At 40.6% G+C, this 24887-nt stretch overlaps 2 protein-coding genes across 2 annotated transcripts; one reads left to right on the top strand and one right to left on the bottom strand.

Moving 5' to 3' along the window:
• Positions 1 to 236: 236 nt before the first annotated feature.
• On the bottom strand, positions 237 to 22745 carry catsper2 (cation channel sperm associated 2). Its single transcript, XM_022249953.2, is given in 16 exon segments — positions 237 to 1082; positions 2039 to 2191; positions 3352 to 3446; positions 13700 to 13750; positions 14863 to 14961; positions 15347 to 15479; positions 16127 to 16277; positions 16279 to 16300; positions 16932 to 17056; positions 17922 to 18083; positions 18677 to 18849; positions 19062 to 19130; positions 19727 to 19906; positions 20770 to 20952; positions 21858 to 21886; positions 22615 to 22745. Coding segments are annotated over 14 exon segments (1602 nt in total). The 5' UTR covers positions 20927 to 20952; positions 21858 to 21886; positions 22615 to 22745; the 3' UTR covers positions 237 to 1050.
• On the top strand, positions 22722 to 24217 carry LOC147799090 (uncharacterized). The gene is made up of 2 exons (XM_087136793.1): positions 22722 to 22737; positions 23670 to 24217. Exons 1-2 carry the CDS (start codon positions 22722 to 22724, stop codon positions 24215 to 24217), a joined length of 564 nt encoding a protein of 187 aa, XP_086992919.1.
• Positions 24218 to 24887: the final 670 nt, after the last annotated feature.

Below are 24887 nucleotides of genomic sequence, written 5' to 3'. Positions count from 1 at the left end.
GTTGGGAATATAATGGAAAGCGTGCATGCAGGCATGAATAGGACACGCATGTACAATGGGGCATTGGAAGGATAGGTTTTCACAGACAGCCAATAACAGGACGAGCCTTTTTTCAGAACTGTGAAGTGTCATGCAATCATCACTTAAAGTTTGTCAGCATGCTGGAAATCGGCGTCAAAAACAATCCCTCACCCGTGTTCTCTGAAATGTAATAAGATGATACACACAAGAGCGTAAACAATTCCACATCTGTGACATCTTTAGTACCAGTTAAGTCAGGTTAAGGAAGTAACAGTCTCTAGCGGATTTAAGCAATTTGTCTATAATTTCAGTCCTGCCAAATTTGCCCTCAGAGCTACATGTACATGGAAAGTAACAGATCCTCTGCTTTCTGTGCCCCATCCCTGTGGTGCTTCAACCTTTTGGTCAGCTTGAGTCAAAATTGATGTTTCTTGAAAGTACCGGCAACACTAAAAATAAAACAAGTTCTGGCTGTACTGTGAATGAAAATACAGCCTATTCTAGATCTCTACTCTCTGTGTCGAGACATCAAGTTTGGGAAGACGCTTGGACAAGATACAACGGATTAAGCATAAAATTTTAAAAACCTACACAAATTTCATGAACTTCTTGAACAAGTGGGAAAATTGAAACATTTGTCCATTGAAATCCTATATTCTAAGTTACAATAACATATAATACGAGTAAGTTCACAGAACACACAGGCTAAATAAAGATTCAAATCAGAGGACTTTTTCTTGTTTAAAATAATTATAGAATTGTCTCTTTTAATAGAAATTTTCATGCACTCTAGGGCTGAAGGGTGAATAGGAGATACAATTCGACTGCAACCCTGACCCAGATATAAATGAATCCCAATTTGAATGCATCAATCAACCCAATTTAATTTCATCCTTTTACAAAAGCATCATTGACTATGTACTAAAAAGTAAAATGGCAACCCTAATACGGTGGTGCTTAAGTATACATGCATGTACACGGTTTGATGCAGCTTTGACTATTTTTTTGTCATCATTGGCATCGTGTTTGCTAGGAGTCAAATATTTGGAGCAGTGCATGATCTGGAAACAAGATACAAAAATACACAAATTAATATCTTTACTGTGCCAATTAACAGGGTTAAGGGTATGGGTGTAAGCCAAAGGCCCTGTGTGCAGACTGGTGGTGAAATTTCTGGGGGAATGCTTGGGTGCACACAATTATATCAAGACAACAAACACCAGCTTGTACATACATGTAGGCTGTGTTAATTCAGAGATATAACGTGGGCAGGGGTATGTAGCTATGCCACTGCAAAATATACATATGCACTTCAAGACCCATTTATTTAAAGGCTGTGTACTTTTGTGAGGTACATCAAAGACACGGAACCAGACAACGGCATGAAGGTGGCTAGACCTACGTGTACTGGCTTATCCAATGTGCGAATCAACCAAACTGCAGTGGTGCAAAATCTGTGTCTTTCATCTGTGTGTATCCTAACTTGTTCAGAAGTTCAAACAAAAACAAAATGCAGAAACAATACATCACAGAAATGTGACGTCCGAGTCATTCAGGGTCATCCCTTACTGTGATGTATTTAAATGTCTCGTCTGCTATTTAGAACGAGTAATGCATACCCAGCATTGGGAGAATTTTTGAAACACCGAGGACCTCTGTCCACCCAATACGAAAACAGAAAGTTCACAGAAATCACGATTAAATGATTAAAAGAGTGCTCACAGTGTGAAACAGACCCCAATTAACACCATGAAAACAAGTGTCAACACTATCTGTGCCGACTTCCAAGAGGCCCCTCCTCACTGGCAGAGAATAGCCAGGTTGGTCAAACTGTAAAAATTCTCCTGGCGCCTGGTAAGTACTAGCACAGTCCAAACATTCCTACAGAAATTTGGTTGTGCGTGCTCAGTTCATCCCCCCAAGACGGTGAGTTCCAAGGATAATGCTACAGGTACATGTATGTTGAAGCATGCCATCTCTCATTACTCCCACAGGGAGAAGATGGGTCCACGCTTACAGGAGAGGTCCAGGATGTCCTGCCTCTCTTGTAGGTTCTCTTGCAGGGACTCCATCAGCTGTAAGTATCGGAACATTGTATCCCGGGGCCACAGAGTCTCAGTTGGGTTCTTCACCAAGAGCTGCAAGTTATCATGGACGAGTTGCTCCCAATCTGGAAGAAATGTACAAAATGAGGGCTGGGATCAAAGGCAGATCTAGTGTGGACAATAGGGACCATATGCCCCCTCTCTCCCTGAAAAAGTGGAAAAAAGTGGAAAAAATTTCCTTTCCTTCTAAAGAACATGTAAAAAGCCCTAAAATGTACCGGTACTAGCATCATCCCTGCAGAAATGCACAATAAAGATTAAATCAAAACAATTTCAAACTTTTGTCCCCCTCCCCAAAAGTTTTGCTCTCTTGCGATTTTGGTATTTTTCTACTGCTGCATAAAACTAGAAACCCAAAGCAGTTTTTACGTATGACAGGATTTTGCAATGAGGAAATTTATACCCCTGGTATTTGTTGTTGCTGTTTTATATGCTCTACATGTATTGTTTGAATTACATATTGCACTAGCTATCACATTTTCTAGTCAGAATCCTGTCACTGTGGTGGCTGACATGGCTAAAGTCTGAAATACATGGGTAAGAAAGATACGTGCGTTTCCCAGAAAACCACTTGCTGATATTTCAATTTGTGGTGGGCCATGGACTTCCTGTTTAGTATCGGTAGGAGGAATGTAAGAACTGAAATAATATTTCTCACAGCTTTTTTGGGGTTATGAGAAAGCTACCATTAAACAAAATGTCTATCTGCAGATCCTCAGTTCTATTGTGCTGAATTAAAGGGCCCACGCAATACATCTTTTCAATGGAGTTTTTGATGGGGCACAACTATTAAATTTAACAGAAACAGTGGGCAGTCTTTTGGACATTTGGTCCTGGCAGTCAACAAATACCAGTTCCTTTCCATTTCTGCTTCAAAGAGCTGGGGCGTGCAGAATCCCCCCCCAACATTTTCTGCATATCGTCAATGTACATAAATTTTCATTTCAAACCAACTGTGTGAAAGTCGGACATACTATTCTCATGCACCACCCATTTTTCCAAGACAGGTCAGTCAAAAATGTATACCTTTTCCACTGAGGTGCTCATCATGCACAAAGACTTCAATGCACGAGGGTGGTGAGCTCCACAAATGGGCGTAACATCCATGGTCTGAAAAGGCTTGGCTCTTTCAGTCAGGCACATCAGAGGTTACTGATAGAGTTCACTCAAAGAATTTGGTGACAACATAGAATAGACAGAAATTTATCCCTCTGGGTGAGCTTACTTGCTGATGACTGTTCTTCCTCCACCTGAAACTGACTGATTCGTCTCTGTATATCTGGGACAGAACCTTTAGAGATCTGCTCCTGGATGCTGTCACTAGTGACCAAAATTGCATGAACTGAGAATTAAATTAAGTTATAGAGATTAATGACATAAAACACATGTCATGAAGAAATAAAATGGTCCAATGCAACAAGGCTCTAGCTTGGTTTCATCCACATTTCGGCAAAACTTTAGAGTTTGTGGAGGAAACCAGAGCCATAGATCTGTGCATTAATCAAACACAATCTTCACTGCATACATAAGGCTCAATCTCAGGCAAACCCAGTGTACTAAATTGTGCCTCTACCAGCAGGTGCAGGAATCTTACTGCCCCTCACAGGTAACCCTGTTTTTGACAACCACCAATGCCACATGACCAAATAGTGACAAGTGAGACCCTTGATGACTTTGGATGCCTTTTTGATGACAACTTGGTGCCTTTTGATGACCTGCAAATTTTGGCCATGGCCACTGATGACCAAATGATGCCTAATTCCACTAACAATGACTATAACCAGAGTCCTAATAGCCCAGTTATCAACTGGGCTATTAGGACTCTGGTTATAGACAAAAAAGAACCGATTTCCACAAGGCAACCAACTCAGGAACACAAAACCATCATGATGACCTATGAGTTGCATGTACATTACGACTATAGGTGGCAGACCCTAGTCCATTACACAATGACCAATGTGCTTGGACAAATGTACTGAAATTCCTGAAACAACCTGAGTGAGTCGGTTAGTTGAAAACTGGCATGCGCAAATTGTCTGATATCAAGTTTGAACCCTTCCCCCATTCATCGACAAAAATGTGCTAGAGTTGGCAATTAAAGGGTTAACGAATGAGGATAACAAGAGACAGTAACAGATTGGATACAAAATGAGGAATTAGGTTGCATTGCAAACTTTTCTTGCTGTTTCACATGTTTATAGCCAGAAAGCACACAACTATGGTACATTTAAGCTTAAAGTCAGATTAAGTGTAATTCTATCAACATCACATAACAAGAAATGACCACGAAAGATACACAAATATGTTGCACAACATTTCTATGACACCAAGGACTGTTCAACTTTTCATTTTCCAATTCTGGATGTTAAGCATGTAAATATGTTAACAATTTATATACTCAATCCACAGATAAAGTGCCTTGAGAACCAATCTATGCAACACACACACCCAAAATAAAGAAAAATTTCATTTGTGATAAATTCTCCAAATTCCAAGCAGATGAGCTACACAAGACTCTTATTCCCTAACCTGAACCCCCTTTATAAAAAAAAGATGATAGGTGAACAAGTTGTACATGAAACTCAGTCACTTGTGTGTAACAGAAAGTACTCAATATTTCACTCTTTTTCCGGACAGTGTCACAATCTGGGTAGTACCGGTACTGTGCCACACATCACTTTAAAAAAATCTTTCACTTTAAAATGCAAACAAGTTAGCTTGAACAAAATATTGTCACTTGGTGAAAGGACATTTACAATCCACTTTAATTTTCTGCTCATCACAAAAAGGTGTGGACGAGGATGATTCAATAGCCCATCTCTCCCTCCCACCTCAAAAAGTGGAGAGGGTATATACCACAATCCCCCGTAGGATTTACACTCATGCTCGCACAAAAAACAACAGGTTTTAGCTCTTTTCTAATTACAAACCTTAAAATTAAACCACAAAGCTACATATAGCCTTCAAAGCCGCAACACTCAAGAACCATGTAAATGGTACTTTGTGGGGGTGCAGGGAAATGCTGTGGTTGGAACATTCATGTTTTCTTGGACAGCAACATTAATTAGCAAATTCCTGACAGTCAGGGCATGCACGAGAGTCATAAAATTCAAGGTAGGCCACCTTGCCTTAATGTGCAAGGAGGGACATTTATCAAACATAAATGCATTTATAATCAAAGAAATTTGATGGAGTTACCGTTTTCTCAGCTTTTTAGTCGATGCTAGCTTTGATGGCATTTCATACCTAGAAGAGTTCTGCAGAGGACCAACAGGGGTCTGTTGTAGGGACATGGCATCTTTACTGGTAGGAACATTTTTGTACTGGCCAACCAATGAGGTAGGATTATTTATGCTCTGTGGAACAGCAGCATAAGCATATTCCTGACCTTCTTGATGTGCAGTAGAGTCCTGCAATGTAAGGTTCCCTGAGGTAAGAGGACCACCCTGAAGAGACATTATCATACTCATCACCATCAGTCTTATTCTCCTGGACTCCAGCATATGCATATTTTGCACTTCTGGCAATGCATTTGTAGCCAGCTTGTGTCACACCTGGTCAATCCTGGGTGCTTGATTGAAGACCTCTGAATGCGTTTCCTTTGCCACCGAAGCACAATGATGAGGATGACTACTGCAACTGCTAGGACTACTGCCACAACAATGGAGGCCACATTGACTGACATTGCTGTTGCGATGTGGGGCTCAGTGGTTTTTCTGTGGCTACCTCTGCTGTCTCAACACTCAAAGTTGTTCTTTCCGGTTTCACTACATGTACTTTAACTCTTGCAGTGGCATTACAGAAGAGTCTAGAGGGCACACTAACTATATATATATGCATCACAATTCAAGATTCTCTGTCACTGCTATCTCCTAAGACTGACCATTCGCAGACTGTGCAGTTGTGTACCTATTTGTGGGTAGGATGTCTCCAGTATAAGCATTAGTCACTCTCCACCCGTAGTTGGTAATATAAGGCATGCCCTCTCCAGAACATTCAAATGATACCGAGGTCCCCTCCTGAACCCTGGATACTGCAGGTAGGATGGTGGCATTTGGCAAGATTTTCAGTGGCATCACAGAGCAAGTACGTGGCTCATCCAAGACAGATGTGGTCATGTTACAAGTGAAGGTCAATCCGTTATCATTTTCAGTGAGACAATACTGGTGGGTGATTGTTTGGCAGGGACCGGACAGCTGGTTGCCCTTTCTTAAAAATGTCAAGTAGGGTAGGGGTTGCCCACCTGTATGAGAACAGTAGAATTGCACCTCATCGCCTATGTCAAAGTGATCACTATTCGCTAATGAGGATGTAGGCCTAACCTCGCATATAGTTGACTCTGGGTTGGGAGGGATCGACACAAGAAGTTTGGCCCGGCTGAAATCTACAAACTCACCGTTAGGCAAACCATATTGGCAACAATAGTTACCCACAGGTACAAAAAATGAACTCATGCTGTAAATTCATGATTGGGGAAATCAGAAATCACTTTTACATGTATGTGAACACTGACTGTATTCCCTTTCATGGCTTTCCACAGCAGAAAAACTTTTATTTGGGAGACTTTTACTGGTGGCAGCACACGAACTGGTCCCTTTTTACAGTACTGCACCTGCTCAGAACTATGCACGCATGCTAAGAAATGCTACAAAGGACCAGTATGTTTGGAGCCCTCCGTGTGTCTCAAAGTCTCCCACTGTAGGCATGTGCCTGCGCACATAATGGTACAGGTACATTTCTGTGTATATGTGGCCATCAACTCAAACATCGTATTCCTTTTGGATAAAATGCGAAAGAGACTTTCATCATGCTCAAACACTCATTTTCACTGCTGCTGGTTTTACATTAAGCTAATTATGCCACTAAGATACCATACAAAATGCAGACATTTTTCATGTAAATATTTCATACCGGTATTTAAAGCTATGTGCACCTTTACAATTCCAGCCAAGGCTCTTAACCTCAGAAATTATTCCTTCATTCAAAACTTTATTTCAGAGGAAACAGTTAATATACTACACCCTTCTAGTATATTTGGCACAATAAAAATAAATGCGTACTGTATTGCATGTACGTGGCATAACAGTGTGCCAGTCAGAAATTCTAAAACAGGAATATCCATGTGAACCAATATGATTCATATGCACTTACACATGTACTCCATGGTCGTCATCTTATAAACGGACCTTTTCATAAGTTAGTAGACCATAACAAGATCAGGCACAAGACCAAACACAAGACCATGGACAAGATCAGTCACAAGCAACGGGGTGAACAATGACTACAAGGAATGCTTTTGTTGCACTTCATTTGAATAGCTTGTGATTTGAATTCAGACTGGAGAACTTGTTTGTCTTGTGCTGGTCTTGTATTCGTCTTGTGAAGGTCTAGCTCACGTGGTCTCAACTACAACACTGGTCAGAACAGTCTGGAGAAAGGCTCAAAATTAGTCTGCAAATCTGAACTGCTCTAGCTACCATGTAGTGCTGTCAGACACACTAGCTCTTCTGCATTTATAAACATTTTAATACACAAGCAGAAACACAGTGAGACACTGAACAGACCACGGTAAATGAAAGGGCCCTATATGTTAACCACTACCTGCCAGGTGGAATTTGCATATGCGGGACAAGTTCCGGGCAATTTTCAACATTTTCTGTTTTCAAAATTCTTCAAAAATTCATAACTTCATTTACTGGACGTTTACACCCACACAAATGACTGTCTGGTGGCTACTCTGATGGGACAGGCAACCTCCATTGACGCTCGAGTATTGCAGACATATACGCCCAGTAAAGACAGCCCAGATTGTGCAGTGTTGCATAGTTTCCTTTGTTCTCGAAATTGGCCCCGTGCATTGCTGAATGGCAATAGCTTTACCATTATGGCCAGACTAGCGTGCAGCAGTACTGTATCACTCATCGCTGATGAAGTGCTGGAGCACTTTTGTCCCCATGGTGAATGCCACAAACAGTGGTATACTGTTTCAAAACAATGACAGATTACTTCCACTAATGCCAACTGAGAAATAATGGCAATTCCCAGCAGCTCGGTCTTTTGTTCCGAGTACCATCTTAGACCCAGCTAGCTCCTTTGTTTGATTTCAGGCACCCTGGTAATGCGCAAAAAGCCACCATCTCCGTTACCCGGCACCGAGTGGTTAACACGATAGAGATCAGAGGATATGTCTTCAAAACTGTAAAAATAGAAAGCCGCTAAATTACAATCACACACCCAAACACCTAAGGATCAAATAGTATTAACATCGGCAGATACAGAAAAAATGCTATTGATACCACATACAATGTACATGAACACTGAATATACCTCCATTTCAATACGTACATGTATATTCCATTGAAAAAGTTGTAAGTAGTACGTATACAAACACTGCTTTTCACAAACCTGTGTAAAATCTATTCAACGAAACCTTTTTTAAAAGGGTGAAACATCTAGTACATGTAGGTCGATTAAAAAGATCTTCATTAGGTCAAACATGATAATCGCATTTTTTCAAGTTTTTATTCCATATGTTTCAGCAATTGGTGCTGGCTTTTTAGGTGGTGGTTTATACCTCAAGATGAGTTCCGCACAGACCACCAGAGATCTGCTTCATCTTGGCAACTTTGCCCATTGGAACATTCTTGTACTGGTCATCCAGTGTGACAGTATCATTCATGCTCACTGGAACAGCTGATGAATAAGCATACTCCTGGATTTCAGGCGAGCAGAAGAGTCCTTCAATTCAAGGTACTCTGAGGTCAAAGGACCACCCTGCCTTGATGTGCCAGGAGAGATATTATCATACACGTCACTTGTAATCTCATCTTTACAGGATGCAGCATAAGCATATTCTAGCAATGTGTGGCCTTCTATTTTCTTGCCTTCAGCGTTGTTGTACTCGTTGCTAGTTTCTGTCATACCTGACAGAGACTTCCGAAGATGTTTTCTTTGCCACAGGAGCAAGGTGGTGAGGACTATCACTGCTACTGCTAGGATCACTGCCACAGCGACGGGGGCTACAATGGCCAACAGTGATTGTGGGCATGGTCGGCAAGTAAAGTGCCGTGTCGGACAGGAGAGTTGTGCTACAGGATTCAATGCCACTGTGGTGCTTTGTTCTTGTACAATAAATAGTGGGATATCGATTTTTAAATCAGCAGATACAAAAGTCTGTGGCAAAAACTCCTCGCAACCATAGCAAGTGTACAATGAACAATGACATCCTCCAGAACTCTGTCTGCACTGGAGTCAGCCTGAAGATAATGCCAACTTCTCAGCATCAAGAGGAAATACGGATAGAAGACCTGTGGGGCACATAGCTCAGCAAAGGTACAGTACTGTGTTGTTTCCCAGCCAAAAGGCTTCCTTCAAGGCACAAGTACCGGTATTAAGTGCACTGAGTGTCTTTTGAAATTACAAGATACCAGCATATAAACTACTTGGCAATGTTCAGAATGTTCAATGTCTACAAGACCCTCACCATCTGTAAACTGGAAAAATGGTTGAACCGAATTCACATGCAAAAAACGCATTTCTCTTTGATAGCTGATGAAACACTAACTATAAAGAGACCAAAAAACCTTCACAGATAAATGTAAAAAGTCACTACAAATAGGAGAAGAAATTCACTTTTAAGGAATAAAATGTATGTGTGGTATGCACTAATCCTCACACAATGGTGCGGTAGTAGCAGTCCTCCATAGCGAAGTGGTTACAAAAATATGTCCTTAAACCATCAACACATTTCCTTTCCCTAACCCCCGATACTGGAATGATCAAAGTTGGTACAGGAACTTTCTCACTTGTAAAAACAAATGTCACCTTCAAATTTCTTAACAGGTTAATGCCTTTCATTTGTTCACTCCCTCATTGCTATTGCAAATTCTGAATGACCATGACACTTAACATCACAAACCAACTTTTTTTGTTTTGACAGGATGGGGATTCTCCACTGGCAGTGAATGGGGGAGTGGCAGTCCCCTAATTTCTCAACATGGAGGACATCCCCCCACTCCTGCAGTGGGGTGGGACTTACATGTAGTAGATCAGTCTATTAATCGCTGATGGCTGATAGCGTCAGAACTAGCTGCCTTACTTGAGAAAAAACTGCTCTGCTGCCATTGGGGCTCTCATTTGTGGATATGCAAAAAACTTAATCATACATGTATGCATTCTGTAAACCTTGTAACTTTGTACAAAAAAGAATTGCTGTCATCATGATGGGGGTTAATCATAGAGTTGGATCCAACTCTATGGGGTTAATACACACAGTATCATCTGGATTGCCAAAGAAATCAGAAATCAGCTTCAAGAAATCAGAAATGGCATTGACAAAACCATTTAAACACCCATCTCCTCTACAAAAGAAGGTTCCGAGATTTTTCCCAATTAAAATTATCTTCACTAAAGGTATCAACAAAGACAAAACAAGATCTCCAACTACGAGAACAGAAAATGGCACTAAAATCTTCAAATCATGAAATTGTTATCTGACTCTGACACGACTCCGCAAGTTTACGCCAGCTTTTTTTTTGGGGGGGGGATTATGTGCAGGACTGGGTGTCTGTGTCAGGTCAATCTCAAGTGAAAATCTATGACATTACAAGAGTACTGCAAAATTCACATATGTATCTCCAAATATCCTCACCATTTTCGCAAAGCGACAAATTCTCCATGCATCCTAAAAGTAACTGTCAAAGAAACTGTACTGTATTGCTGAGTGTGAAACTGAACTGTACTGTACTTCAGGTTTATTTATTCACCCACAATTATGGTCTTTAATGAAAACTCAAAACCAAGGAAAACTTATTTGCAGTGCTTGTGCTGTTGCCATTCTGCACGCCAGGTGCAAAATTTCCAGATGAATTCATGACTTTCTTCATGAAAATCACAAAACCCTTGTTTACCCTTCATTGCTGGATGTAAGTTGTGTGGAGCACACATTTCATCCTTGATGAAAAGTGAAAAATGGGGTTACATGTACTTCCAGACACAATGTTGTCATACAGAAGAGAGGACCCAGAACTTTGATCTTGACAGAATTTTTGCCATCAGCAAAAAGAAAACACCTTTCCACAAATCCAAACCTGGAAACATTAATTACGTAGATATATAATCAAAAAGACCTTCCACTGATGCAATAGCACACAAACACATGCAAGTTTGATACAATGTGCATGGCTAAATTTCAGACATGAACAGGCTGCAAAAATTATAAAGAAACAGTGTAAAATAGTACTGTAGAGATTTCCCTTCACCCTGGAAATAGCCAACTTTTACAGGCTACTGTACATACTGTTTTTGATGCCAAAGATTTTACAAAAACAAACTTTTTGGAATTGTAATCAATTCCCATCAGACTTCAGATCTAAACAGTATTCTTTACGAAGCTTAAAATTATAAGTCCCTTTATACGTGTAGAACTCAACACAGAAAAGAAGCCCAAACACTGTTGTTCATGTATGTATTCAACAACAGAAATTAGATGGACAATACTTTATGTCTTTCCAGTTGCTGAAAGCTAGATGGTACCTCATACCCAAACAAGTCCCACACAGGACTGTCAGGGATCCATTCTGGAATCTTGACATCATTACCGGTAGGATCATTCATACTTTGTGTGGCTGCAGCATAAGCATATTCTTGTCCTTGGTGTGAGTATGAATTTTCTTGGATGTTACAAAGAAATCAAATAAGACTGAAATAGTGCACTGGGTATTAATGCGCCGAAGAATGAACCGCAGCATAAGAAACCTGTACACTAGTTGCATATGTGGCTTAAAACCATGAACAAAGTCCAAACTTTTTTAAAAGCAGCAGTTCTACTAGAGTATAAAAACCTCATTTATAAATCATGGGAACATTCAGTCCCTCCAATGGAGCTCTGGCATTTAGTACAGCTTCACTCATTTGCTCTCAGTGAAACACCGTGGTCCTTGTCTTTAATGTATGATGATATACTCTAAACATGCTAACAGAATGAATCCTTAAGACCTTCTGACAAAGTCCTGATTCAAACTCATGAAGAATGTAGAGCCTTTCATAGGAAAATACAATTGTACATGTGAATGTGCATATTCTACACCATCACCATCAGGTGAATGTACATGTTGTGTGCAAATGTTCTATATCTACGTGCATGTTGATTGATATATAGCCCGTGATGAAATTTGACAATGTTAATGGCAGTTTGTAGGAAGGGATACAGTACGTCACTTGAGAGAAACCATTCAAGATACAATTATGGAAACCTACAAGAAATTACAAACAAGTAAAATTTCTAGAAATCAAACAAATTTCTACAAACTGTCGAAAGTTCTCTATAGTTGCCAGTGATCCTCTACTGACATGTAAACAATGTTCCTACACCCTTCCAGAAGTTTCCCTTCCCTAAAACAAACAACTTGGGAAGGTCACAAGTTCACATACACTGCTATAGTGGGAGATGATGGATATTTACAGGAACTAGGAGTTCCATTGTAAAAATGCACGTGACCTTCAAGCCACAAAAATTTCCATGGATTTTTAAGTCATTTTCAAGTTAAAAGATCTCCCCACAACTGAATGAAAAATCATTAAATGGCACCTAAGTTTTCAATACCATATACCTCCACTGTTCAGTAGTATTTCTAGCGGTGGTATTCTATTACATTCCAGTGGAGAGTAACAACGCAAGAGTGCGTGCACTATTAAAACTTTAACTTGTACAAGTCCTAGCTGCATTCACTTTTTGTGTGAAATTTGGAAAATACTACTTTTAGTTCCAGCAATGCCATGCCAAGTAAAAACACTGTAAGTCCTCAATACATTTTTTTTCAAAAATCTAGAAGTCTAGAAAAATCCTGACAAATTTCACCCGCCGAATTACGTTTCTTGGCAAGAAATGGAAAACCATGTGCGCATCTCCATCTGGCATGGGATGCACTAAGAATGCACAATTGATTTCTGTTGAAAAGAATGTTCTCCACAATATGCAGTTCACTAGTTATGAAATCTTTCCACTGTTTCTCCCAGTGTTGTATTAGTCTATCACAAGTCCAGTCACAAGTCCCTTCACAATGCAGTTTATAAGTAACAGTAAGTAAGGGTGGAGCAATGACAAAGGAATGCTTTTGTCACAGTTCATTTGAATAGCTTTTGAATTGGCTTAAGACTGAATGACTTGTGATGGACTTGAATTAGCACTGGTTTCTCCTCTCTGCTCAGCGGGAGCCAGAATTGAAGTTGAAAATCAGTCCCTCCTATTTTGCATTTGCACTCTGATGCACACCACAGCCCACAAAACAAAAACTCTGATGTCTGTCACCCTACACGTACATTCTTGGACATCTGTGACAGATTTAAGTTTAATGAATAGATTTTAGGTAATTTTGAATTCCTCCTCTCCAGATAATTTCCATATTTGAACGTGATCAACAGTGTCTGCAGAAGGCCTTTTGTAGTTATTATCAGTGTACGTTGCGGAATTTGCATTGCTCACTCCAACACTGTACTGGCGGGGTCAAGAAGAGCCTACAGTATAGTATAATTTCACTGCAAACAACAAAATATAAAACCATGGAATGTATTACCTGCCAATGGAGTCTTCCGAAGATCTTCTATCAGTCTCTGCACCAAATGTACTGGGGCCATAGAAAAACCACAATATAAAAAGAATTGGCAAACGGCTGGTCCTCATGTCTGCAGTTTAGTAAAATTCAATTATCAAAATGCAACTTCTTTTGGAAATCTGATCATATTAAGCAAATTCGTTGATGCAATATAAGCTGCAGTGACAAATGACTGTTGACCTATTTTGTGTGATTTTGTTTGACTTGGTCGATTTATCAGCCCCTTTGGAACCTAACTACAAAGCAACAATGTTTTTTTAAGCAATAAAACCACTGGATGTAAACTGGACAAGCTGTACAATCTCAGTGCGAACTGACAGTAAAAGTGGGTTTCTAGGACGGGCAAAGTTTGTTTACAGCACACTACAAATTTCCTTCCGAAGAGAGGAGCACCAGGTCACATAACCAGTTCACGCCAGAAGATTTGAGAATATAATTTAGCAACTTGTATTCAAAGGTACGGATAGCAGGTTAAACAAGTGTTCTCAGTTGGTACTTGAGGGAGGATGGTCAATCGCGTCTAATACTTCATTTATTTTGCAAAAACAAAATCAGTGGAGTCTGTTGTACGTTAACTCAACACATAGCCTACTATTGTGGCACACATTGCTCTGCAGCAGAGCCTCAGAAAATATCGCCCATGTTCATGTCATATGTAAATGACTTCCATGAATTAGTTTTTGTGGTGATGGGCTGTATTTGAAAAGTTGACAAACATACATGTATCGTCTGCTTCTTCTCAAGAATGAGGTTTTCTAGACAGAAAGTAACACCATTCACGAGTGGTTACTAGTTTGGTAATTCCAGAAATTAGGGGTCCAAAAGTGTGACACTTTCATGTCCCTGTTACATCTGACCTTTGTTATTTGACATGAAAATACCACCGGAATTGATTTCATAGTATTTGTTTGGCATGTAATACTATGAAATCAATTCCGGTGGTATTTTCATGTCAAATAACAAAGGTCAGATGTAACAGGGACTTGAAAGAGAAATAGGACCCCTAATTTCTGGAATTACCCAGTTATATTTTAACTGCCTTCTTGGAAAAAAGGCTGAGGAAGAGGGATGGTGCCGATGAAGGGGTGGAGCATGCCAGACTGAAAAATGGTCATATGGTGCACCTGATATCATCTGTTCTGGTTGAGCCGTGAGGTTGTTCCTGTCTGCCTGCCTGGGCTGCTTCAGCAAGCAACTGCTGATTGGCAATGATCGTCATGCGTCTTGGAAAAATAAACACATGTATTGTTTTTAGGAATTCCGGAGGAAGAGATTATAGCAAAGGTATCATTTTGAAGGCCTGGAAACTCAACAGAAACAGAAACTCTCGTTAGGACCTTTGATGAGACAAGAAAACAATTCTATACAAACTGATTTATCATAAAGATTTAGTGTCATTTTTGTTTTAATATAAACATGAGTATCTCATGAGACCGTACATTCCAGACCAAATTTGTTACGTGTACTAAGCGTGCTCCGCATCAAACGTGTACACTTGCATGCCTATGCGGTGAATGCACTCCAAAGGACTGTCAATTTCATGTGTCAATTTGAGCATGGCTTTTCTCCTCCTCAGCTGTTAGAGAGTTGTTTTTACGTCTATCTAACCTTGCCTTCAGCTTCTGGTCTTGCTTTGTCAGCTCTTCATTGAACTTTTCAGCATTACGTGCAATCTGCCTGGTCTCTTCATGACCTTTCACCTCATCAAAAAGGTCATTCCGGATGGACTGAAAATTGTTGACTTATATAAAGGAGAACAAAAACCAATAACAACAAAGGATCAAGTGAATCAAAATGCATACACATGCAAAACAAACAATGAACCACTTGTTTCAGATCACTTTAATGGGACACTAAAAGTTCTGTATCAAATGGTTAAATGTTTACTAATTAAGCCAAGGAAAGCTTAGGATTTCTTTGTGGGTATGATGTGCAGGGGTAACAGTGATGTTTAGCACCCTCACTATTACTGAGTAATATAACTACACAACAATACATAGATTTCTAGGCTGTGCCTTGCTTGCATACATGCATGTATGTACAAGTGGATTTGGCAACCCCTTTGGTCAAATTAAACAGCACACCCTCATCGGTTGAAACGAGCCATGTTGGTTGGATGTGTTCATTTTGTTAGTAGTAATGTGATCATATCACATACATTCCCTAGTCATTCGTGAACCAGCGAAGTTCAATTCCGACCAAAGGAGTCTCTGTTGCTTAGAAAACCGTGCCCTTTTGGTCCAGCTCAATGCCCATTGCACATCTGCAACCCTGTATGGCTGCCACACAATTTGCGTTATACGTTAATTTGTGTTAACTCCTCAGGCTACAGAGTGTGTATACCGTCATATTGGAGGATTCAAAACTGTTACATGTAGGTCCCCTCACCCATTATCCCAACAAAGATGTTGCGGAAGATGAAAGACCCAATGCAAATCCACAGCATGAGGTAAAAGGTGGTGAAGAAGCGGTCGGCAACCTTCCACATGTCCATCAGGACCTTGTACCATTGGTCCAATGTGAAGAGCTGGAACAGTGTGGATCAGTGCACGGGTAATAGTGCTGCAGGGTACCAGGGAAGAAAAGGGCAAGAAAGCAACATAAGAGTATAAAACTTACATACACGGCCAAAAGTTGATTTCTTATCCCCATACTGAATGTATTGTTCAACATTGCACTTGTCTCAGACACAGTATCATTTTTGAGTGAAAACACTAAGTTTGTAAATTGACAAAATGCTTAGTACTGTACCACAATCACACACAATCCTTGACAAAGTTGGACTAATAAAAATGCTGACCCTTAGTGGGTCATTTGTTCAGAATTTGTTTGACATCCTTACCATGTTACTTTTTAAAACTCTGTGACTATGTCACAGAGCAATTCACCACCGCACCTGGCCTAATTGGCCCTAAGGCCGATTGAGGACAGCCACACACATTTAACGTCCACAGACTATTTTCAGCCTGTGTGTATGGTAACCACTCAAGCCTGTGCACAAGTATAGATGTCAAGCAGCACCACACACAGAATTTCTTGAAATGTGTAAAGACATCATACGGCATGAAGTGATTAATAGAGAGCTGGAAATATCTGTATTATAATTCTAAAAACTGAACACATTTTGACTGCCCTGAAGCACATAAACTGGTGCCTTATAAAGCCATATATTATGCTTTGTGCTCCTCTTTACCTGAAGCTGTCCTTATACTGCAGATCTTCCCGATCGGATCTGGTGTAGCTGTCAAAGAAAATGACCCCTGCGATGGCAAAGATGTAAGCGAACAAGAGAAGCAGCAGCATGATAAACGTCATCGCCTAGTGGGGGAGGCGGGAAGAGAAGTGGGAGGTCTCAAATGCATTGGATTGAAGTACAAATGTTAACAAAAAAATACAAATCACTACTGAGATTCAATGGTCACGTGCTTGTGCCGATTCATCCCTTCATCAGACTAGTAATGGTTCACTTGACAAACCCTAGGTCAGACCAAAGCCACCGAGCCAATGGGCAAAAATTTGGACTTGACCAACAGCCAGGCCACTGATAACATCTACACATGGGGTTGAGCCTTCAATCAAATATAGTCTCTCACAAAGGGTGTACCCATGAAAATATTTCAATGTAAAAAAAATAAATAACAAAAATATGTGGAAGCGGAATCTTCAAAAATTTAAATATTTTACGTTTTCACACCTTCTGGCCTCCACATTAATTTCAGACAAACAGTGCCAATTAGCAAGTAGATCACATCCCAGGAAGTTTAAATACATTAATTTATAATCCACTGCAAAATATCTATCATGTTTGATATTTTCAGGTGATCATTCCCGGAAAAAGATTTGCAAAAACATTTCTTTTGTGTGACAAGTTGTAAGGTACTGGCTGAATATTTCAAACAGTGCAATTGTGGAAATTTTGCCACACATCCAACCAAACTGAGCTATCACTGTCTGCAGGTTTGTTGCCCCTTAGATATCCTGGTGGAATTTAACGCATTGGGTTTTGTTTCTCTAAGATTTTATGTGTCCCAAATCCATTTTGTAAGGGACATTGGAAAATTTGATGAGATTCTACTGTGATTGGTCAATTAAATACGCTTGATTCTGCTTACTTCTCATCACACCAGTCTAGACATGAAAGTGAGTTCCTCCCGCCCCCATAGTCTATGCTTATAAAATTCACCTTGAAGGCCTTGGTGATAGCCAGAGCAATCAGTCTCGCTTGCTGGAAGCGAGACACCATCTTGAGTGAGCGCAGGATGCGGAAGACTCGGAGATTACTCACAATGACTCGCAGCTCCTTCAGGTCTCCAACAGTGAGCACGATGATCTCGGGGACAAATGACTGCAGGAAAAAAAGCCACTCTTTAAAAAATGTCATAATATTATTACCAAAAAAACCCCTTAATTTGTTTGAAGCTTCCCAAATCTGAACTATGTCTTAGGTGCAATGTACATGAACTACATGTAAAATCAACAAAATTTAAAAGGGTAACTAAAGATCCTTAGATCTTGAATGGCTTTATGATACTTGAACCTACATTACTCTGAATTTGATAAAAAGAGCAACTCTTGAGTTCAAAGCTGAACTTTCTACTGCATCAAGTTTAAAGTAAGGTGAAACTTTATAGACCTATACAGAATCAAATAATCATCACACCAGTCTAGCATTCTCGACTGTGCAACACACGCAGGATTTGACAAATTTTAACCTTGGGATAAACGCAGCAAATGAATGCATGAGTCTATAAAGATACGATAACTGAATCAGCCTTTGCATTTTTTTCGTCTAATTAAAAAGATGACAGAAACTTTTATTCTCGCGTAAGTTGGAGTAGCCACAGCAGCATGTTCTTTGCAAGTTCTTACCGAAACTTTTTTCACTTTCTTTTTAAACTCATGGACTGTCACATCTATAATTTTTACAAAGCTTCTCACCCCTACTGTCACAAAGAAATCAAAGATGTTCCAGCCATTCTTCCAGAAAGAGATGAAGTCATCTATCCACTTTAAGATGATCTCCACCATGAACAGAAACAGAGAACAGTAGTCGAAGATGTCCAGGGCCTGCTTCAGGCCTGCCAGACTTGGGCTACCATTTCCTGACACCTCTGAGAAAAAGATTTACCTGATTGCATCAGTCTGTTGCTGATCAATGATGAATGCTTCTGACCAGGAAATTTTTCCCCTAGAAACCCCCCCTCAAAAAAATCCTGGTGACACCCATGATATTCCGCACAGTATTTCATGTTTGTACAATAGCATGTAGGCCTTCACACACCATACGTGCAAAAGTGACTTCTTCCTTTAGTGCTTGACCTACCTGATTGTATACCCAAGGCAATGGAATTTGCAAGAATCAGAAGCAGCATAAAGTTCTGAAAGACGGAACCTTGATCATGTTGATGAAATTAAGGATATAAATGATACAAAATAAAAAGAATGGAAGAGAAACACAATGGAATGAGAACCCCCATTTTTTTTGCTGCGGAACAAGGATTTCTCGTATCAATTTAAAAGTAAATCATATTCACCTGACCTCCCCTGCAAACTCTCCTTCCCTTCACCAGCACAGAGAACTCAACAAGTGAATGAAAAAATTACTATTACACGAATGCAGAAAACAACAACAGCTTTTACTTAGCACTTTTAACTAACTTATATCAAAGTGCTTTTCATTATTACCCCTGCTCACTGGGCCCATGAAACTATTCAAATACCATCTGAGTTCTCTCGGGAGTATACAGAATATTTCTGGATAGATTTTCATTTATGTAGTTTAACTCACAGCTTTTTATCTTTTGCACTAAAATGTGGCATAATTTCACAATAAACCTTGATGAGCTTCACCTCGAGTTGGAGCCCCTTGCATCCCTCTAGTGTAAAGCAGGCAGAGTTTTTTTGAAGTGGAAATCAAACTGGGCTACTGCACCCATTAGGTAAGTAAATTTGTCTTTTTAGAACCGACAAAGGTTACAAAAAGGATACTCTCCAGGACAAAATGTGCCCACATATTGAGCGGCGGGTTCTTGGAGTTCTTGTTGCGGACCCGGTTCTTGCGACGGTCAGCCTTGCTGACCTTACTGACCTCAGCCTTACTGGAGTAGACCTGAAACTTGACCAGTCCAGCTGGGTTGTCCAGCATCATCTTCTGCAGATGCAATGTATCTGACCAGTGGAAATAAGAGACAGTTATATAATATTAGAAAATACTTTCTGCACATCAAAAAATTCTTTCTGAAGAAATTTCAATCACTGTAACAAATGGTACACCAAGGGTGGGCTCAAGAGCCAAATTTCCGGGGGGGGATTCAGATACTTGTTAAGTACCTTCTATGACCCTTCTGAGGGATCAAGGCTACAATCTGAGGCTTTTTGCAGGCTTTTGAAAAGAAATGAGCAAAACATGCCTTGTCTCTTTACCAACAAATTCATTTGCTATTGAGGGGGGGGGCAAGGCATCCATTTGCCCCTGGATCTATCATGGGGGTGGGCACAACAGAACAATGTCCCCCTCCCTACGTGTATATCACTTGTTTTTGTTTTTTACTTTTCTGTTCTGGTGATAACTGGTAACATCATGCAAAGACAGGCAACTTTGTCTATATGAAAAAAAAATTACTGCACTAACATGCTTGGATTTCACTTCCGCAATGGGCACGTCTTACCTTTTTGGTAAATGCTGGATCTATCACTGACAGTATGTTTTTCAAAGCTGTGGCACTAACATACATGTATAAATTACTCAAAAAATTTTATGTTCCCTGAAGTAAACTACACATCTCGTGAACAAACTGGAACAGAGGCAAAGAAGAAGGGCTACTAAGCTGGTTCTGATGAGGTGGCTGAGCAGAGTTGCTGATTAGTCTCAGCTCAAGGTCCATGTCTGATTGTTCATGGACAGGACAGCACTCGATCTGTACGTGTTAACATACATGTACATTTGTAAAGGTTCCAAGGCCTAGTACGCCTATCGGTATCTTGATCTCACAAAAGCTTCCACAGATATGCCCAAATGTTCATCCACCCACCAGCAAGATCTTTGGAGTAGTATTTGGGTGCATCTGACTGTCCCTGTACATCGAGGCTGTCCAGGAGGTGGAAGTCCTCGATGAGCTTGGAGCGGAAGATCTCAGCTTGAGGTGTCAGGTCATCAAACAGCTTGTTAGAGATCCCAGACTCATCCATGCTGTCAGTCCCCAGTCATTCCCTCCCTGAATTCACAGAGTTGCACTTGAAATTACAAAAGCACAAACATGCTGCTCAAGGTGAAACAGGGCACATCCATGTTCATACACGAATGGAAAAATGACATTTTGTACTGCTTTTGAGCAGCTACATTTACACGTATTTACAATATCAGCATCTATGCTCTGAAATGCTACACTGTTCAACATGGCTGGTGCATTTACATGTATGGCAAAACTTTAAACGCACAATCATGAAATGGATGTTTGGTTTTATATAATAGCTTAGTGTATATAATGTAAACACATGCACATTGTACTAAAGCTTTTTCATATGTCATACTATGAACTACATATACATGTAGTGGTACATGTTTTTTACAAGTATTGACTTTAATGTATGTTGCCATGTTGCATTAAAGTAAGAAGCACATGTGTTGGGAGTGACCAGTTGATATGCATAAGCATGCGTGATAGCTACAAAGGGTTAATTCTGCATGAAATCTCCAAGTTTACTTCCTTCCTTTGAAACAATTTTCACAAGTGCGAAGTAGAAGAGGCGAGTGCCTGATGGCAGAATCATTGACAAATCATGCAATCAAAATGGCTCATGAATGTATGATGCCTCTCATATGTCGCTTGTTATGTTTCCATGGTTTTCCTACTTTCATGATGCACAACTAGCCTATATTTACTTCCCACTCTTCGGGCTGCCCTTTAACAACAAATTAATATCGCGCAAGCAGTGTCCCAGTAACTGAGTAAACTGTGACATGATACGAAGGCATGATGACTTGGAGGCACAAAAGTTTTTCAATTAACATGCACACTCAGCATGCCAACGTATCACTTCCTTTGCCCTGTGATGAACAAGATGGTGCATATTACAATGAAACTGCTCAGTACTTGTTCCATATACTGACACCACTAACCATGCTAACCTTTCCCTGCAGTGACCCATCTGAAAGAAAAAAGTACTAAAATAAAAAGTCAAATTTAGCAGTGAAAACATTATGAGGTCAGATACAGTATTCACTTCGACATTTGTTTAAAAAAAGAAAAACAACAACTAGGGTTTAAGTTGTGCACAGGGTGTCAACTGGTCAAGTGGAGGGGCTTATGTACTTGGGGACCCCGTTTATAGAAGGGATCAAGACCTACCAGATTCACCTTGGTGGATGACTACGACATCATGCTAAATAAATAATGAGTTGATGTCAAAAGAGGGTATACATGTAGTTTTGAGGGAAGTTATGGGAAAACTGCAAGAATTTCAACACATGACACATGGTGGAATCAAACTTGCATGGCCCTGATGATGGCTGATTTATCAGTAAGAAAGTCAAATTTTCTTTCAATTTTAGATTCACATTGCCCAAAAATAGGGTCAGCACAATAAAGAAAGCATCGCCATCATGACCATGCATGATAACCATAGAGGAGGGGGTCTGACCAGTTTTACAAGATTAACGTTCATGATGGTCTAAAATGACAAAAAAATGGGTGGTTAGACATAGTATCCCCTAAGTGCAAGTGGCATCATATACTAAATATAGGCCTATTATTTGTATTTGTTTATATTTTTTATTAATTATTTTATTCATTGTACATCACAAACTAGGATGGGCTGGAAAAGACAAAATTAATAAAATCACTGTGGTACAAGCATCCGACGTTTAACAAGCTTACCTCACGACGGACTAAGTTTGGCTTTGTATTAATTAGATACCGGTATGCGAGCGAAACGTTAGCGCCGCAAGACGCTACAAACAATAAGCAAGCGAAGGCTTTCAAACATGCCGCGCCGCGTATGTGAGCTGGGCGCGCACATACTGTACAATCAGATCTAGAATGCGCGAAGCGAGCGCCCTCCACCGGCGACAAGGGGTGCGTTCGCTCGGCCACTCCTTTTATCCAAAGATGTACTATCTTTGCGTTTAATCCCTTGAGGTTTCGCGCGCATCACTCCCTTCTGCATGACTGTGACATCACCTCAATTTAAACCACGCCCACTGCACATGCACTTAAAGTAAAATGCATTTATTACCTTTTACATGGACCCATGGAACCGGTAGTTAACGCACAAGATCAGCAATCATCCAGTTCGAGCTTGCAAATGGTGGCGCGTCCGCCTTTCTCGCTGATCCATATCCACGGGGCGTACTCCTGCCGTTCGAGCGCTTTGGGAGAGTACCTGTGTTTAATTTATACCACGAGTACCTTGTTCAAACGCACCCCACCTGAACAGTGTGCAGCTCATTTAGTTAACAGCTAGGGTGTAACACGAGGGGATGTATGGGTGTGATCATTCAAGCACGGAGGAACTGGAAGACATTATTAAAAAAACAGTAATAACCCAAGATTGAAGCTGAAGCTGGAAGAAGAGGAGCTGAATTTGACTATAGAACTGAACATTGTTGAAGAAAAAGAATGAGCTTTGGACAGTTTTGAGTTCCAATCTAATGCAGGTTCAGTTATTAAGAATCCAAATTCAGTTAAGCAGCTCACTGAGAATACTGTGTTAGCAGCAGTGCAACCGAATAAACAGTCAGATTTAGTAGACCAGACTAATGGTGGCCAGTCTGCACTAAATGTGAATGCTCATTGTTTTGTACCAGACAGTCATAACCAAAGTGGAAGTAGTGCACAAGTACAAGGTAAACAGAGTAGTAATGCTAGTGTACAGTGCAAAAGTCTGTCAGTGCCATTGCATGCCAGAACATGTAATAACCATCCTGTTTCAGGTGAGAGTGACAATCACTGTGGCAACAACCAAAGTGAAACTGCCACTTCAGGTGACATCCTTCTCTCTGTTGTTCGACAACTGAAAAGACCCATCACTGAGATTAAGTGGTTTAGTGGGGATCCAGCTGACTACCGAAAGTTTATCCGGCAGTTCAATACGAAAGTGGCAGTACACATCGAAAATGATGACGAGCGACTGAGCTACTTGGAGCAATTCACTACAGGAGAGGCAAACAGAATTGTCTTAGGTTTTAGCCACCTTCCGTCTGAGCAAGGATATCCAGCAGCTCTGAAGGAGTTGGAGTCAAGATATGGAGATATGCATCTCATGGCCCAATCCTTCATTGAGAAAGCACTTGATTGGCCATGTGTTCATCCAGACAACCCCAAAGCACTTGATGATTTCTCCATCCTGCTGGTGGAATGTGAAAATGCTGTGAAAAGCATCTACGCAGTAAAGGTCCTTGAATATCCAGACAACATGAGGGAGTTGGTGGGAAAACTCCCACCATGTCTGCATGACAGGTGGAGAAATGTTGTTCGGTAAACCAAAGAAAAGGGGGAGACCATCCAATTTAGCCAACTTGTAAGGTTTGCAAAGGAAGAAGCGAAGAAGGTGATGGATCCGACATATGGCAGAGACGCACTGAGTCAAGATGCAAAAGGCAAAGGTGCAAAGCCCATCACCAAGTACACAAATCGTTCAAAGGGTAGCTTTGCTACAGAGGTCTGAAGTGCTAAGCCAAGGCAGACAGGGTGCAACAAAGAAAGAAACAAAGGGTCAACTGCACTGACGTCTGACAAGCAAGAAGAATGTGCCCATATACTGCAGTGACGTCAGTCACTTTACTGACAAGTGCAAACGTCTGTCTAGTTTGCCTCCAACTGAAAGGACAGACTATGTAAAGGCCAAAGGTCTATGTTTTGGATGTCTTAAGCGAGGACATCAGAGCAAGGAGTGCCGTCGCAGATCCGTGTGTGATGTTTGCAAACTGCGACATCCAACCTGTCTTCACGATGAAAGCAGAGCTCCCATGTCAGAACCACGACCTAAGCCAGATGGTGGCAAAGGCGAAAGTGCAAACTTCGCAGTCAGCAGGGTCAATGTACAATGGCAATTGTACCAGTTCAAGTCAGATTCAAAGATGGTCTAAAAGCTGTAAAGACGTACGCATTCATGGATCTTGGAAGCACTGTCACCTTTTGCGGTGAAAGAT

Source organism: Acanthaster planci, linkage group LG05, assembly GCF_054643075.1.
Source record: "Acanthaster planci isolate LZ-2023a linkage group LG05, COTS_SCS, whole genome shotgun sequence".
Classification (NCBI taxonomy): Eukaryota; Metazoa; Echinodermata; class Asteroidea; order Valvatida; family Acanthasteridae; genus Acanthaster; species Acanthaster planci.
This window is presented reverse-complemented; position numbering and strand designations above follow the sequence as displayed.